The sequence below is a fragment of the Oryzias latipes genome, chromosome 17, assembly GCF_002234675.1.
Source record: "Oryzias latipes chromosome 17, ASM223467v1".
In the NCBI taxonomy this organism is placed as follows: Eukaryota; Metazoa; Chordata; class Actinopteri; order Beloniformes; family Adrianichthyidae; genus Oryzias; species Oryzias latipes.
Window position 1 is genome coordinate 13,796,281 of NC_019875.2, and position 16,073 is coordinate 13,812,353.

General features: G+C 39.6%; 1 protein-coding gene across 1 annotated transcript; it reads left to right on the plus strand.

The window, feature by feature from the left end:
- Positions 1–21: 21 nt before the first annotated feature.
- LOC101165841 (Y+L amino acid transporter 2) lies at positions 22–15,817 on the plus strand. The gene is made up of 9 exons (XM_004078893.3): positions 22–974; positions 7,312–7,437; positions 7,517–7,661; positions 13,621–13,744; positions 13,920–14,023; positions 14,109–14,205; positions 14,298–14,447; positions 15,208–15,391; positions 15,517–15,817. Exons 1-9 carry the CDS (start codon positions 455–457, stop codon positions 15,609–15,611), a joined length of 1,545 nt encoding a protein of 514 aa, XP_004078941.1. The 5' UTR covers positions 22–454; the 3' UTR covers positions 15,612–15,817.
- Positions 15,818–16,073: the final 256 nt, after the last annotated feature.

A 16,073-nucleotide genomic window follows, 5' to 3' on the forward strand; every position in this document is an offset into this window, starting at 1 on the left:
GGCAGGAATGGGTTCGGCTCGTTTCTGAAAATAGCTCAGAGGGGGAACACGAGAGTATGGGAGCTCAGTGCTGCAAAAAACACGGGTTGTTTGCAGGGATTGCGACACCGATTGGAAATTGCCACCTCTGAGATGTGATCCTACCAGCTTGACTGCTGTCTAAGAGAAGTGTTTCTTTGAAAGAGTGAACCAACAGTCGTAGAGGAGCAAATCTTTTTTATTTACCCTGTAAACAAGGTGAGCTGACTGTCTGCTTTATAAAGTATCAAATGACATTTTAAAAGGACGGTGACTTTTTTGGGAGATCTGACATCTTGAGGGAGCTCCTCTTGCATTTGGATCCTAACAACATGTTTCTCAATTTTAATTTTCTCATTTTCTGGACGTTTGGACAAAGGATTTCTTCTGGAATAGAATATACTAGTTGTGGATCTCCTGAGCCCCTGCTGGAATAATGGGAGACTTAAGGCAGACAATTGGGGTCATGTCACAGACTATATGTCCAAGTTCTGCAGCTGCATCTAAGGAGGACTTAAAAGTACCAAATGGTGTTCAAAGAGAGAAGATGCAGATGAAGAGAGAGATTTCTCTCATCAACGGTATCTGTCTCATCGTTGGTAACATGATAGGCTCTGGGATCTTTATTTCACCGAAGGGTGTTCTGATGTACAGCTCTTCCTATGGACTGTCTCTGCTGATTTGGGCCTTGGGAGGAATCTTCTCTGTGTTTGGAGCTTTGTGCTACGCAGAGCTGGGTACCACCATCACCAAATCCGGAGCCAGCTATGCCTACATCCTGGAGTCCTTTGGTGGCTTCCTGGCTTTCATTCGCCTTTGGACGTCCATCCTGCTAATTGAGCCAGCCAGTCAGGCTGTGATTTCCCTGACCTTCGCCAACTACCTGCTGGAAGCTTTCTATCCCACCTGCCAGCCTCCATATGATGGGGTTCGACTCATCGCTGCAGCCTGCCTCTGTAAGAAGCTCTACTGTGTCCTTATCTTGTCATTTAGACCTTAAATGCCACTTCATTTGAAAGTCATTGTTGAGGAAGCCAAAATGTTATAGATAAGTATTGTTTTTTGGTCATAAATTACTTTTTTTTGTTTGTTTCCATTGTTCTACAGGGGGTTTAATGACTTGATTTGTTTTTTTTACCATTAATGTGTATTTTTAATGGATTCTAGTTGCCTATGTAGCAGAACTTAGTATGTTAGTGACCCGATGTCTGCACTTTTGCCATCTAATATCAGAGGTCAATCAGGTTTGTTGCCGTTCACTTTCAAAACAATATTAACATGGCAAATAAAGAAGGGACGTTTGGGGATAATGGATTACATCTTTGTTCCTTGGCAGTTGCTTGCAGGAAAGCTCACATTTAGGCCTTTTCCAGGAGATCCCATTTGTCAAAGAACATGCATATGTGGGATAAGCAGCAGGACTGTGGATCTTAACGTTACTTTTTTTTAAATATGTCAAATTCTCTCTATCTGTGTCCAATTTTTATTTTTGTTGATGCTGTTGACTCTCATTTTGAGTTAATATCCATGTTTCCCAACACTCAAGGTGTTATTCAACATCAGGCACCTTTGATCTTGTTACTGTAGTCACTGTATGCTCTATTGTGATGGTTTGAGTCTTCTAGATAGATCCCTGACTATGGTGTTTCTTAAACTTAAACTATCGTAAACATAGTTGCACATCTTTAATAGATGACCCCAAGTAGCATCTCCAAACTGACCACCTGATTCCATAATATCAGAGACAGGTGAAATATTGGCGCTCTTAGGATATCAACACCCAAAAATGCCCTTTGACTAAGCCTCTCAGCACTAAGGTAGTCTATGTCTCCTGCATGTTTGTGGTAACGGTGTGCAGGACAATACAGCTACTGGGTCTCTGTCTAGATGTTACAGAGGGATTTCTAGTATCAGAGAGCTGCCAGGTAGTCTGCCATGACTGTCCTTCAATGCAACACATCCATTGCAACCTGAAACAGAGAAGGAATTGTTTTCTTTTCAACAATTAGTTGAGATTCTGCTATGGCAGCGAGACTGAAGAGTTGAAGTGTGACTATGAGATGGAGAAAGTTTTGCCTTTTGTTACACTGATACCGTAACATACTTTGGTGGTTGCAATGTGACCAACATAAGGAGGAGATGACAGGCTGTGGTTGGTGTGTGCGGTTCTTTCACATGTTACTGAAGCTACTTGTTGCCAGACAAATAAATTGGTGAGTTGCATTATGTCTGATTTCTCTTTACCATAGTCAAACAATCCTGCAAACACCACAAAAGTCAATGGCAGGACGATTTATTTGGTGTTGGCAGAGAGGATTTGTTCATTTTTAACCCTTGTGCTATCCTAGGCACTTTAACATTGGGAGTTGGGTCATCTAGACCCACTAGACAGTGCTCTGAACCTTTTTTCTTCAATGATTTGTGATCTTCACTGGTGTCCATGGATTACATGAAATCTTTCCACCTTTATCCACCTTTGTCATGGTAGGGAGAACACGTCAAAGTAAGAGTGGGGTCATCTACTAATACATGTTCAAGTGCAGCAACATTTAACACTTGAAAGGGTGACTTCCATGGACTACAATGTAGGATTGTATGGCAACAACAATTAATTAATATAAATTCCTTGCTTTTTTATGCTGACGTCTGTTTTGTTTGGAAATATTTTTTATAATTTTTGTCCTAAATTTCAGAGAAAAAAAAAACCCTATTATGTGTTCACAAAGATATCTGTAAACCTAGCATTGTCTCTGTAGCTTGGTAGCTTGATTACTGAAAAACCACAGAGGTTTACAGTCAGGCTTAAACTGCAATGACAGAAACAGGCTAACATGCCATTGATGTGAGATGGTAGCCTTGTGCTACTTTCGCAAAAATACCATTTCTGTTGTATTTACATGACCATTAGCAGCCTGAGTGGAACACTGTCAGCTGTGTGCTGCTTCACACAGACACACACCACTCTTGTGGTTTAAAAGCAGACTGCCACCAGAAAAAGGAGACAGGACTGTCTTCATTTTGGCCATTTTATTGGCATTGAACTGAGTATCTTCTGAGGCAGCCTGAGCAAGAAAAGCGTGATCACATGCATATCACACGTGCACACACTCCATACAGGATGGTAGTGTGCTGCGTCTAACAGTCATGTAAGCTTCAAGACTGAGTTTTTCCTTTGGGTTGGATGTTAATTGTTTTCCTGTAATGTGATGAGAAAATACGAAAAGCGTTTTCGCTGAAAGAAAAGTCAATCATGATGGTATTACTCACCAACAATAAAGGAATTTAACCATGGTTTCTCTGTGTTAAAACATCCAAATGTACTGTAGATAACTTCCCTGTTTTTAGTGGCCACATATTTTCAGAGCAAATCACCCTAAAACAAGTAGCATAAATCGCAGAATGTAGACAAGCAACGCGCCAAAGGAGAAGAGACAGTTCCTTTTGCCAACTGAACAGTTGTGAAGCAAGAACATCTTATATATGGGGGGAGAGGGGGAGCAGAAGACTTGGAGGCAGAGTGAAAGACCAGATGAGCTGGCATACACAATACAGGGGCGAACCAAATAATTTTAAGGGCTCAAGATGTCGTTTTCGAAAATATTGCTACTGTTATTTTCATAATGCCCATAGAGGCTTGTATTGATGGGTTCTTAATCTTTGTCAATAATGATAAAAATATTGACTTAAAATTTGAGGGGGCAAATACATGCTACTAGATCATGCAGAACCTAAATTACACAGCATGATATATACTCATTAGGCCTATATGGTCTCAAGTAATTGTTAAAGACAAACATTGACTTCATCATAACCTATTTCCTATAAAATTGGGGTCTAGGAAAGTGACTATAATGTTTCAATTCTTGTTGTTATGGATGTTTTGAATTAGTTTCATGTTCATATTACTAAAGAAAAAGGGGCCAAGAATTTTTTTTATTTTTTGTTATGTCTGGTGATATGGAGATGTGGAGATATGGACGTTTTTTGATTTATAATTCTAAGTTATATGTAATTCTCAATTGACAATTCGATTTGCAGATCAAGCTTAAAATATAAAAATACATTTTGCAATTTAGAAACCGATATTAAAATTTACAATTCAATATGATTAATTTCAAAAATAAAATATTAAATACCTACAAAATCAATTTTATTATAATTCAAATGACAATGTATTTTGCAATTTACTATGCAATTATAAACAATGACATTTGTATACATGGTTTGCTTTAAATTCATTTAAAAGTAACTTAAAAATCTATTGCATTGTAAAAAGCCATGCTTTTTGTGTCATTTGCACAGCATTTGTGCTTTACGTGTGTCAAAATTCAAATTGAAAAACAAAGTGTCAGACGCTCATCAGGTCGAGGCCTTCCACCTTCCTAAATTTGCTAAATACAAATAATAATTGGTCAACCAAATAAAAATATTACAGACTCAACTAACCAATGGAATCATTTTAACTCGGAGGTTAGAGAAGAGAATGGACTATCTACTCTGTTTATGACTACAAGTGCAACTTTTCTGTTGACGCTAGATATTTTGTTGTTAGAATCCACTCTGACGTTAAAGGGAAAATTTGTATTGCATAGATCATGTCTAAACCATAAGACTTGTTTAAACCATTAGACCAGTGTTTTTCAACCAGTGTGCCGCGGCACACTAGTGTGCCGTGGGAGATGGTCAGGTGTACTGTGGGAAATTACCCATTTTCACTGATCTAAAAGCATTTACCATCTCCAGGATTTCAGCTCTGTGTTCATCCAAACAGGCCCTGACAAAACACTGAGTAGTTAGGAATATGAAAGATCGTAAAATACTTTCTTCTTTGTGTTTATTTGATTCTATTAAAGACATTTTTATAAGAATGACGGTATCGCGATTTAGCTGCAGCTACAGCTGTTTTCTGAAAAGTCCCGCCCCTTTAACTGTCTCCACCAATCATTGTTGGAGGCTTAATCACACGTCATCAGTCTTACCAATCAGAAGTGATTAAAGTCTTCACTTCCTTGTTCTGATTCTGCTCATATAGTCTCTCAGTTCCATCAAAAATACCAGCTAAAGCTCGTCTTTAGCGGTGTAGCTTTCCACAGAATCCGGTGTCAGACCGTGGAACAAGTGAACAAAACCATGAAGCTCAGAGAACCGAGTCTGTCTGCTTTCGGCGGCTGTTTCCACTACATCTCCCATGATGCATTTGGTTAAAGTGACAGCGTCTCAGTGCACAATGCGTCTTCCCTGTTTAAACGTCTTGAAACCACAACGAACACACATCAAACAGTTTTTACATCTTCCTGATGAAATCAGAGGTCAACAGTTTAGTTCTCCTTCAAGGTTTGTGTTCATTAACAGCCAAACATCTCAGAGTTTGGTCCAAGTCATCCTTCTAACTGAAACACTTTTCTAATAACGTCTGGATTATTTTATATGTTAAATTTAAGAAGAATAAATAACAACATTAAAGAAACAGGATTAAGGTGAAGTAGCCAACAGACACAATTAAACTAAATTGAAACAATTTAATCATCTAAAAAGAAATAAAACAGTTTTGTTAAAGTCTTCAAAGACTTAATCTTTGATTAAGACAAAAGAAAAACTAATAAAACTTCAACATGTTCACTTTTTGTGTAGCTACAGAAAACATAAATATAATGTCAGTCTTTTTGTGTAAAATTTATCAAACATATTATGATCATATTGCTCAAAAATTACAGTCGCCTTTGTACTAACATCTAAAAATTAAATCACTATTCAAAAAGAATAGATTTGTTTTTTTGTGAGGTTACATAAAATTGCATCTTAATAAACTAAAGGGAAAAACAACTACCAGGGTAAAATGTTAAATAATTTAGCCGAAAATTATTACTGAAAACTAACTTAACATTTATCACGTCGTTTAGTAATCCACAACTATCACAAAAATGCATGTGAGATTGCAGAGGGACTGTACATCAATACGGACTCTAGAGTTTCTCCTTTTTTTTTTTGGATGCTGGTGTGCTGCGGGATTTTTGTCAAAGTTAAAGTGTGCCTTGGCTCATAAAAGGTTAAACACTGCATTAGACCAGCCACCCGTATCTATGTTTTTGTTATGCTATTTAAATGTGTATGCAGATGTGTCCATGTGTTTAGATGTAGATAGATACATTCTGGACATACTGTATGAATATCCTTTTACAGTATGCTTAAAAATGCACCCTCATGATGTAACACGTAGGAGACAAGTAAAATGTTTGGCTTCTACAAGAGATTTGTTTGGAGCTGAGAGGAGGAAAGTTCTTCCACCCTCTGCGTTAGGATTTACACTCTGTCCCATAGACAGATCTCAAGTAGAAAGTTGGAGGTGTGATTTTTTGCAAATTAATGAAGGTAATAGACCCCACCCTGATGAGAGTGTGAAAATTTGCGTTGAAATTTGACTTTTTTTGACACACATAGATCGCAATGCCAGGCAAATGAAAATGCATTACACCAGGGGACGCTGTTTTGCAATTTCATTTGAATTTTGACATAAAAACAGCATGACATTTTACAAACAATTCATTTTAAGTTACTTTAGAATGAATGTAAATTAAACCATGTATTTTTGAAATGCAATTGTTAAATATTGAATTAGAAATTTCAAAATGCATTATTAAAACGTTTAAATTGGATATTTAATTGTACATTCCAAAATGCATTGTCATTTTAATCCTGACATCCAAAACACATAACAATTTGCATTTTCAAATAACACGATCAAGTTACAAATTAAATTGTCAATTGAGAATTGCATAGTACTTAAAAAACTTCCAGACTAAAAGCTTAAAGCAAAAAGTAAAGAATATTTGGGTAGTTAACATGAAATGACTTACCGTACTTACCGTAGTTGCAGAATGAATGCAATAAACATCACAAAGGCCACAACAGAAAAAACGTCTAGTAACAAAGCCTAGGAAAAGCTATGTACCTTAGCTGGCATATTTTCCAGTTCAGCCCAGTTAACTAAATAAACTTTAACTTTTTTTTTTTTTTTGGAACTTGTTTCTATAAAGAGGCAATGACTTTTTCATAAACTATTGAAACATTTTCTCTTCTAAAAATCGTTCATGTTTTCATTCTGTTTGACCAAATGTCCAGACTTTTAGGATTCAGACATTTCTACAACACCATAGATAAGGATTACAATGTTAAAAGGAGTTTTGACCATGTGCAGCTTGTACCAGAACCTTTGTTATAAGAAATACTCAAGAAACTCCAAGACAGTGCCTCTAAGAGCAAATATAACTAAGATTCTCCCCCTGCCATGTCCAGGTATTCTCATCTTCATCAACTGTGCTTATGTAAAATGGGGAACTCTGGTTCAGGATGTCTTCACTTATGCAAAACTCATGGCACTCCTCCTCATAATCTGCATTGGCATCCTGAAGATGGTGGCAGGTGAGTGAAAAATAACAACACAAACAAATCATAGACAGCACATGGCCCATGTTTTGAGTTTTGGCATCTTTTTGTGTAGGAGAGATGAAGAGCTTTGAGAATCCATTTGACGGCTCATCCACAGATCCTGGAGAAATCTCTTTGGCTCTCTACTCTGCTCTTTTCTCCTACTCCGGCTGGGATACACTCAACTTTGTTACAGAGGAGATTAAGAACCCAGAGAGGTAAATCACTTTGTATAAATACCTGTTCAGTACATGTCCATAAGTGTCTTTGTAGATTAAAATAAGTTCTGGTTCTTTTTGATAACACTTAACAGAAAAAAACACAAAAAACAAGAGGTGTTGATCAGGATGAAAACCATGCATTTTCCACCTAGGTCTTCATTGATTTCATTAATATGCCTATATCATCAACATTAAAAAATAAGTGGTCCATTCCACGGATCCAAATGGAAGTAACACCAACTCTAGATCCCTTCTACCAGCATATCTGGGAGGATTCAAAGGTGTTCCCAGACCAGAAGAAAGATACAGACTCTCAGTGAGTGTAGGGTCTGCTGCAGGGTCTCCTCCTGGTTGTGTGTACATGCTTGTAATGCTGTACTGCTAATATGTCTGGTGAGCATTCTTGCCAACCATTCCAACAGGCTTCTTTTGAAGTGGAGAATGTGTGGCTCTGCTCCAGCTCATTCTTGACAATGGAAGTCTGCACTCTATCTCTAAAAAGAAATCCTGTAGAGGAAACCCATTTCTCTCTCTCAAATGTTTTCACAATTCACAGTTTATGTTCACCTAGATTACATAGACCAGGTGTGTCCAGAAGTGTCAAGAGCCAGGGCGACAGTGGCTCAGGTGGTTGAACGGGTCGTCCAATGATCAAAGGGTTGGCAGTTCGATCCCCACTCCCACCAGCCAAAATGTCGTTGTGTCCTTGGGCAAGACACTTCACCCTCCTTGCCTCCAGTGTGGCTCCACTGGTGTGTGAATGTGTATGAATGATCCCGGTGATGGTCAGAGGGGCCGTAGGCGCGAAATGGCAGCCACGCCTCTGTCAGTCTGCCCCAGGGCAGCTGTGGCTACAACAGTAGCTTACCATCACCAAGTATGAATGAGGAGTGAATGAATAATGGACATAATGTAAGCGCTTTGGGTGTCTTGAAAAGCGCAGATAAATCCAATCCATTATTATTATTACATGTTTTCCTACCAAACTGCCATTGAGACTCCTTATTAGGTAAACACACCACATCCAGGAAATAAACAGCAGATAAGGCAGGGTTTCTGGTGAACCAGTAGGAGGCTGGCCCTCAAGGCCTGGATCTGGATACCCCTGATATAGATTAACCAGCAATTAAAAGTCTTTGTCTTTTGACACAGCTTTTCATCCCAATAACAAACCAGGACAAAATTCAAATTACCTCTGATGTAGCAGATGGGATATCAAGGCCCCCAAACTTTTTTTTCTTTTGCTGCTCTGTAAAGATATTTATATATAATTTTTTTTATAAAAAGGGCAATCTTGGTGGAGTCAAACGTTAAATAGAAACAAGTGTGATTTGTTGCCAGCCCAAAAAAATGCTTCTGCTTTTTTGAACAGGACAGCTCCCACATTATAACCCACAGTGCCTGGTCCAAAACGTTCTTTGAGTCCACAAAAAACACAAGAAGTAGATGCTCAAACTCCCAATATCCCTTGATGAATCTTGCTATGATTAAAGCAAATCCTGTCTTCTATGACCAAGACAGAACCTACAGTTCCTCCTCAATATTAGATCTGATTTTCCAGTACACCAGCAAAAACCTCACCAAGGGGAAAACCCAATTTTAGCAATCCTGATTAGTGGTTGGATAGCTCAGGGTGTATTCCGACTAAACACATTTGGTCCGCTTAAAGTGAACCAGAGTTTGTTTCCCCCAATAATCCAGAGCATATTTTTAGTCTTAATACAACCAAGCGGACCCTGCGGTCCGGGACCAGGAGCAGCTCTCTGACCCATCTTTTGAGGTGGTCTCTTTTGTTTCAAGTAGGATTTCGGTTTTCTCTGGCTGAGATTCCTCAGTCTGAATACAATCCATTCCCAGAGCGGAGCAACTGAACCAAAACGGCCACCGTAGCCGAATTGGAATTTAGAAACAAATAAGCCACAGACGAATATAAAGCACCAATTGTTGTGTTATCAAACAGAAAGAAAAAGGCTCCAACTGTTTACTTGTTATAAAGATTATTTTAAGATTATTTAAACACTGAAAATGCTTCTTATATGCTTTTCTGTGTCTCATTATGCGGCACGCGCTGCTGTGATGTCTTCCTAAAAACTTCCTTGTAGTTACTTACATATTCTCTTAAAACAGTGCCATAACCCCATAACGGTGAGACACAGCAAACTGCTTTCACCAAAGGTTTTATTACTCGAAGACCTAAATATTCACTTGTACACTGTCAACAACTCACTTACTAATGATCTTCTTTCCTGTTTGGACAGTTTTTGTTTGCAACAATTTGTTAATTTTACCACTCACTCAAGAGGACACATTAGGACTTAATATGTTACTCAGGTATAATACCCATGGACTGTAAATCAACCATATCCATATGTCACATTATTTCTTTCCAAACAGAACCTTTCACGCAGTATTACCTTCTGCAAAGTAAAGGATGTCAACCTGGAGATATTTGTCTACCCTAATCAGTAAACTTCCAGTTTTACAACTCCTGGGGCCTCATTTATAAACGTTGCGTACGCACAAAAGAAGGCGTACGCCACTCTCTACGCAATAGTTGAGATTTATAAAAAGCAAACTTGACCTTCCTTCACGCAAGCTCTGACCCAGGCGTACGCACAAAAACGGGTGAAATGAGAAACGGCGACGCCGTCGGCAGATGGAAGAAACACGTGAAAGTGAAAATGACAATACTGCCTCTCAGAAATAACATGAAGACTTCACAAAGCAAGTCTTACAATTAACAGCCTACACGAACACCCGTTTGATCGATCAGCAGTGAAACAAACAAAAAAAAAATCAAACAAAAATTACAACAGAAATTCAAATGAACACTTATTTGCAAAAAGAAAAGTGAAATATGTTCTGCAATGTTGGCATGTTGTGCAATTCATCCTCATAAATAATATAGTTAACAGAACAAAATAATGTACAAAACTGACATTCCCGTCAATGTGTCCGTCTGGCGGAGCAGATATAGGTGAAATTAGACAGACAGATGGATAGATAGAGAGAGATGCATTAATTGTCCACTAGGGAAAGTTGTTTTCATAGTAAAACATTTCTTCATAAGCTACAGAATTATGGTATTCATGCATATGCCTTTAGTTTGTTTTATTTTTGATGAAACAATGTATGGCGTATGTTTCGACCATTCAGAAAGCAACAAGAAATTACATTTGCGCTGATCAATTTCCCATTTCCACGTCGATTATTACCGACATCTGCAGCTTGTCAGATGTAATTAAATGGAGGGAAATAAAATGCCCCATCACAATGCGTAATGACGCACAATGGCTGATCTTGCGCTCTTAGAAGATGTGGCAAATGGAAGAATTCGGAGTGAACGCATCTTTAGACAGCAAGGAAACTTGTTGGCAAACGAGGACGAGTGGCTTATGAGCCGGTTCCGACTTCCTCTGCGGGCTTTTGGGGGTGTGTCACCCGGTGCATCTGGCGCGTCGGTGTCCCCCTGCGCCTCAGTCACCACTCCACTTAAAAGGGATTCCCCAATTATTGCCGCCAGTCTCTCATCAGGAGGGGTCAGCTCCGGTGTCCCCCCCCACACACACACACCCGTGGCAGACACGGGTGTGTGTGTGGGGGGGGGGGGGGGGTTTCAGCGCTAGACGTTTTTTTGCCTTGACTTTGATGTCCGACCTTTTCTTTTTTATTTCGGCCACGGTCCGAGGTTGTGAGGCTGCAGCATTTACAGCGTCTGCCGCCGTCTGCCACTCACGTGCCTTTTTGGCATTAGTAAGGCCACACTGTGCCCTCCAAACAACATTATTCTCCTCTTTTCCACCTCGCCAACGATAACTTCTACTTCACATTGAGTGAAGTTACGTTTTTTTGATTTTCTCTCCGTGTTTGGCATGGTTTCGCAATCAATGAATATTCATTTGTGGGCGTTTCACGGACTATTTATGGGCAACTATAGGCGTGTCATGAGGCCGCAAAAGCTGCGCAGAATTTAGAATTGGTTGTGATTTATTAAGAGAAAGATGCGTAGGATGTGCGTTGGTGATGATTTCACCTCTGAAAAGTAATGGTGTTACTCCCATCCTTAAAAAACTGGGTTCAGACCGCATAGATCTCAATAATTTCCGTCCCATTTCCAACCATCCATTCATTTCAAAAATTCTTGAGAAAATAGTATCTGCTCAACTTCATGCTCATCTGTCCTCCAATAATCTGTAAGAATTTTTCTAGTCTGGTTTCCGTTCCCTTCATAGTACATAAACCACTCTTCTAATGACCTTTTCCTCTCTGCTGATGGTGGTTTATTATCCATCCTCTCTTTGATTGATCTCGGTTCAGTTTTTGACACCATTTCTCATTCCATCCTCCTGAACAGACTCTCTTCCATTGGCATCTCTGGCACCATCCTTTCCTGGTTTCATTCCTACCTGTCTGACCATACTCAGTTTATTCAACTGAAATCCTTCACTTCTCATTCTGTCTCTATCACAACTGGTGTTCCTCAGGGTTCTTTCCTCAGTCCACTCCTCTTCATCGTCTACCTTCTCCCGCTTGGTCATATTTTCCAGAAACACCACATCCATTTCCATTGCTATGCGGATGACACAGAGCTCCATCTCTCCAGCTAACCCAACTCCACACAGCTAACCTAACTCCACACAGCCTCCATTAGTGCTGGTTTACTGCATCAATGAAGTCAAATCCTGGCTCACCTCAAACTTTTTAAAACTCAATAGTAATAACACTAAACTTCTACTGATGGGCACCAAATCCACCCTGACCAAGATCAATCACTTCGCTCTCTCCATCGACAGCTCCACCATCTCTCCTTCCCCTTAAGTAAAGAGTTTGGGAGTCATCCTCGACAGTACTCTCTCCTTCACTTCTCGCATAAACAGGATCACCTGCTCAGCCCACTTCCACGCCCTCTCTCACTCCTCAGTCCACTACTGTACTCGTACACAGCCTTGTTACTTCCCGCCTGGACTACTATAACTCTCTTCTGTTTGGTCTCCCACAAGAATCCGTCCATAAACTTCAACTGGTTTAGAATTCAGCTGCTCGTATCATCGCACGCACTCCCTCCATCAACTACATCACACCTATCCTTCAACAGCTTCACTGGCTCCCCATTCCATACCGCATTCAATTCAAAATCTTGCTCTACACATTCAAAGCCTCTCACAACCTCGCACCTCCATATCCCTCTGACCTCCTTCATATTGCCGCACCTGCTCCCTCTCTCCACTCCTCCTCCTCTATCCAGTTTTCTGTCCCTTCCGCCTGTCTTGTCACCATGGGGAGCCGGGCCTTCAGTTGCTCTGCTCCCCCGGCTTTGGAACTCACTTCCCCCTGACCTCAGCAACACTGACACACTCCTACATTTCAAATCAAAACTAAAAACTCATCTCTTTCAAATAGCCTATTCACTGAAACAGTAACTTTTTCACGTTTTTTAATACATTTTATTTAAATGTGTGTATATAGTGTTTATTGTATTTTACATACCGTATATATGTTGAACAGCGACCTTTCACCATGGGGAGCAGGGCTCAGAAAGGCGCCTAATAGATAAAATGTATTATTATTATTATTATTATTATTATTATTATTATTATTATTATTATTATTATTATTATTATTATTATTATTATTATTAGAGGTGGCTGGCATCTAATCAGGTGCAGGTCACGTTTTTGACCTGGTTAACCCTAGATCCCTTCTGGAGTGGTTTCAGAATCCAGGCATCAAGGGCCGGTGACCAACATGTTTTCCAACTAATCTGTCATTTAAGCTTTTTATTGGATAAACGCACCTTATCCAGGTAATTGGTAACAGATAAGGCAGGATTTCTGGAAAGCCAGAAGGAGGCCAGCCCTTACGGCCTGGAGTTTGACACCCCTGGTCTAGAGGGATCAGAGTCACTCGTGTCAAAACTGTGTGGTAATGTCTTTTCTTTGTGCATCTCTTGTTGTAGGAATCTGCCACTGGCCATTGCTGTCTCCATGCCCATCGTAACCATCATCTACCTACTGACCAACGCTGCATACTATGTTGTTTTGGACATGCCGTCCCTGCTGTCTAGTGATGCTGTTGCTGTGGTAAGGAATCCCAGTCACCTGAAAGAGAGCCACATCTTCCTGCTTCTAAATTTAGCTCTCCTCTAGCTTGGAGTGGCACACACGCTATTTTAAGATGAAAATAAACTGCTGAAGGTACAGAAAAGCTATTTCCATGTTAAATGATCCTAAACAAAATGTTGTGACTACCCCACAGACATTTGGAAATGCAGTGCTGGGGCCGTTCAAGTGGATCATCCCTGTGTCAGTGGCCATGTCCTGCTATGGAGGACTAAATGCTTCCATCATTGCTGCCTCACGGTATCTGTGGAAATTGAGCTTGGCTGCCTCATCTGTGCTTAGGTAAGAGTCAGACATTTTTTGTTCCTCTCTGTCAATTAAACAGGCTGTTTTTCGTGGGAGCCAGAGAAGGACACCTTCCAGATAGCCTCAGCCTGATCCACGTGCAGCGCTACACACCCATACCTGCTCTGGTGTTTAACGTGAGCGATGTTAAACCAGAGAATTATAAAGAATGCCTCGCATGACAATACAAGACTGACTGTTATCCTTTTGCTGGGCTGTGTGGCTGCAGGGACTGATGGGCCTGATCTTCCTGTGCGTGGAGGACGTGTTTCAGCTCATCAGCTACTTCAGCTTTAGCTACTGGTTCTTTGTTGGGCTCTCAGTGGCCGGCCTCATCCACCTACGGATTACCCAGCCAGACAGACACAGACCTGTCAAGGTACAGCCTCTAAGAATCCATCTCACATTAATGTAAATGGAATAACAGTACATTCATACATTTTGGAAACAGAACTAATGTGAATAACTTATTTATTTATATGTGTTTTGTTTTTGTGTTTTAGGTCAAACACAAAAAGAATCAGAAATGTCAAATTTATTAACTTTTAATAACTTGAGCTTTTTGTTATTATTTATGTTATTTCATACCTTGATTTATTAATAAAATGTTTTATGTTATGTTTTATGCAAGATCCAATCTTACAGGACATTGAAAAGATTAAATGAGATGTTTATCAAATCAAAAAACTTCCTTTCACTGTACTTTTGCAAATAATATGCATCGCGAAGTGCTAGAGTTCACTCCGGTGTAAAAGGGAGTCATGATCCTGCCCCTTCGGGTGGGGACCAGGTCTCCGAATGTGGTGACCTCCATAGTGTTGAAGCTGCTGGGTTATTTTTTACACTTGGATCTTTGAGCAGATGTGAACCTCGCCATTTGAGGGAACTGGAAGATCCATGTGTAAAAGCATCTCTCATAAATTAGAGTGCCCAGAAACAATGAAACATTGATAACCATAATTCTAAAGTGTGCTTCAAAAATGCACCCACCACCTTAGATTTGTTCTGCCAAAATGAAAACCTACAGCTTATAACTAGAACCATTTGTCTGGGAGTTTACGGTGATTTCTTGATACACAAAAATGCTTCGAACTCCTCTCTGAATTCATGTTTTGTCTTATCTTTTTCTTTTTTTACAGCTCTCTTTGTTCTTCCCCTTTGTCTACTGCCTGTGCAGCCTGTTTTTGGTTATTGTGCCCCTTTATGGAGATACCATCAACTCTCTAATAGGAATTGCCATTGCACTCTCTGGAATTCCAGTATATTATGTGGCAATCTATCTACCGGAGGACAGAAGACCCAGATTCCTGCGTAAACTAAACAGTAAGGCTGCTGATCATTCCGTTTCTGACACTTAATTAAAGAGTAAGGGCAATCTAAGCCTGATTTGGAGACCTTTTCACATCCTGTCCTTACCCTCCTTTCTTTCATTCATTCTTTTTTTCCAGCTTTCACCACCAGATACACGCAGATGATGCTTTACTGCTGCCTGACCGAGTTTGACTTTGAGGCAGAAGTGCAAACAAGAGATAAAACAAACTGAGCCAAAACTTATACCATGCATTTGCCAAAATTTTGGCTCCTGGTTTTGGACAACTGTGAAGATTTTTCTACTAGGCCAAGTAGAACAAAAATGGATTCAACCACAAAAGGAGGAATTGCTCAAAAACCTTTCTTTTCCAGCTCCATTCCCACTGAGATCCCATTAAAATTCTGTGAGGATATTAATAAAATGATTCAAACAATCTTGAGTTTGAAGTAAAACCTTTTTTTTTGGAAATTACACTTTTTATATTTCCAGAAAAGGAAAACTAAAAGCCTTGCACATGACACGACTCAATATTTTCTACACATTACACACAAAAAATAAAAATATAAGATATGATGTGAAGTACGTAAGATGATTGTCTTTCAAATTGAAATCTTACTAAATCAGAATCTCTGATTAGCAAATATATACAAATACTTTTTACTGAGAGTTTAAAAAACTCAAATATTTTGAATG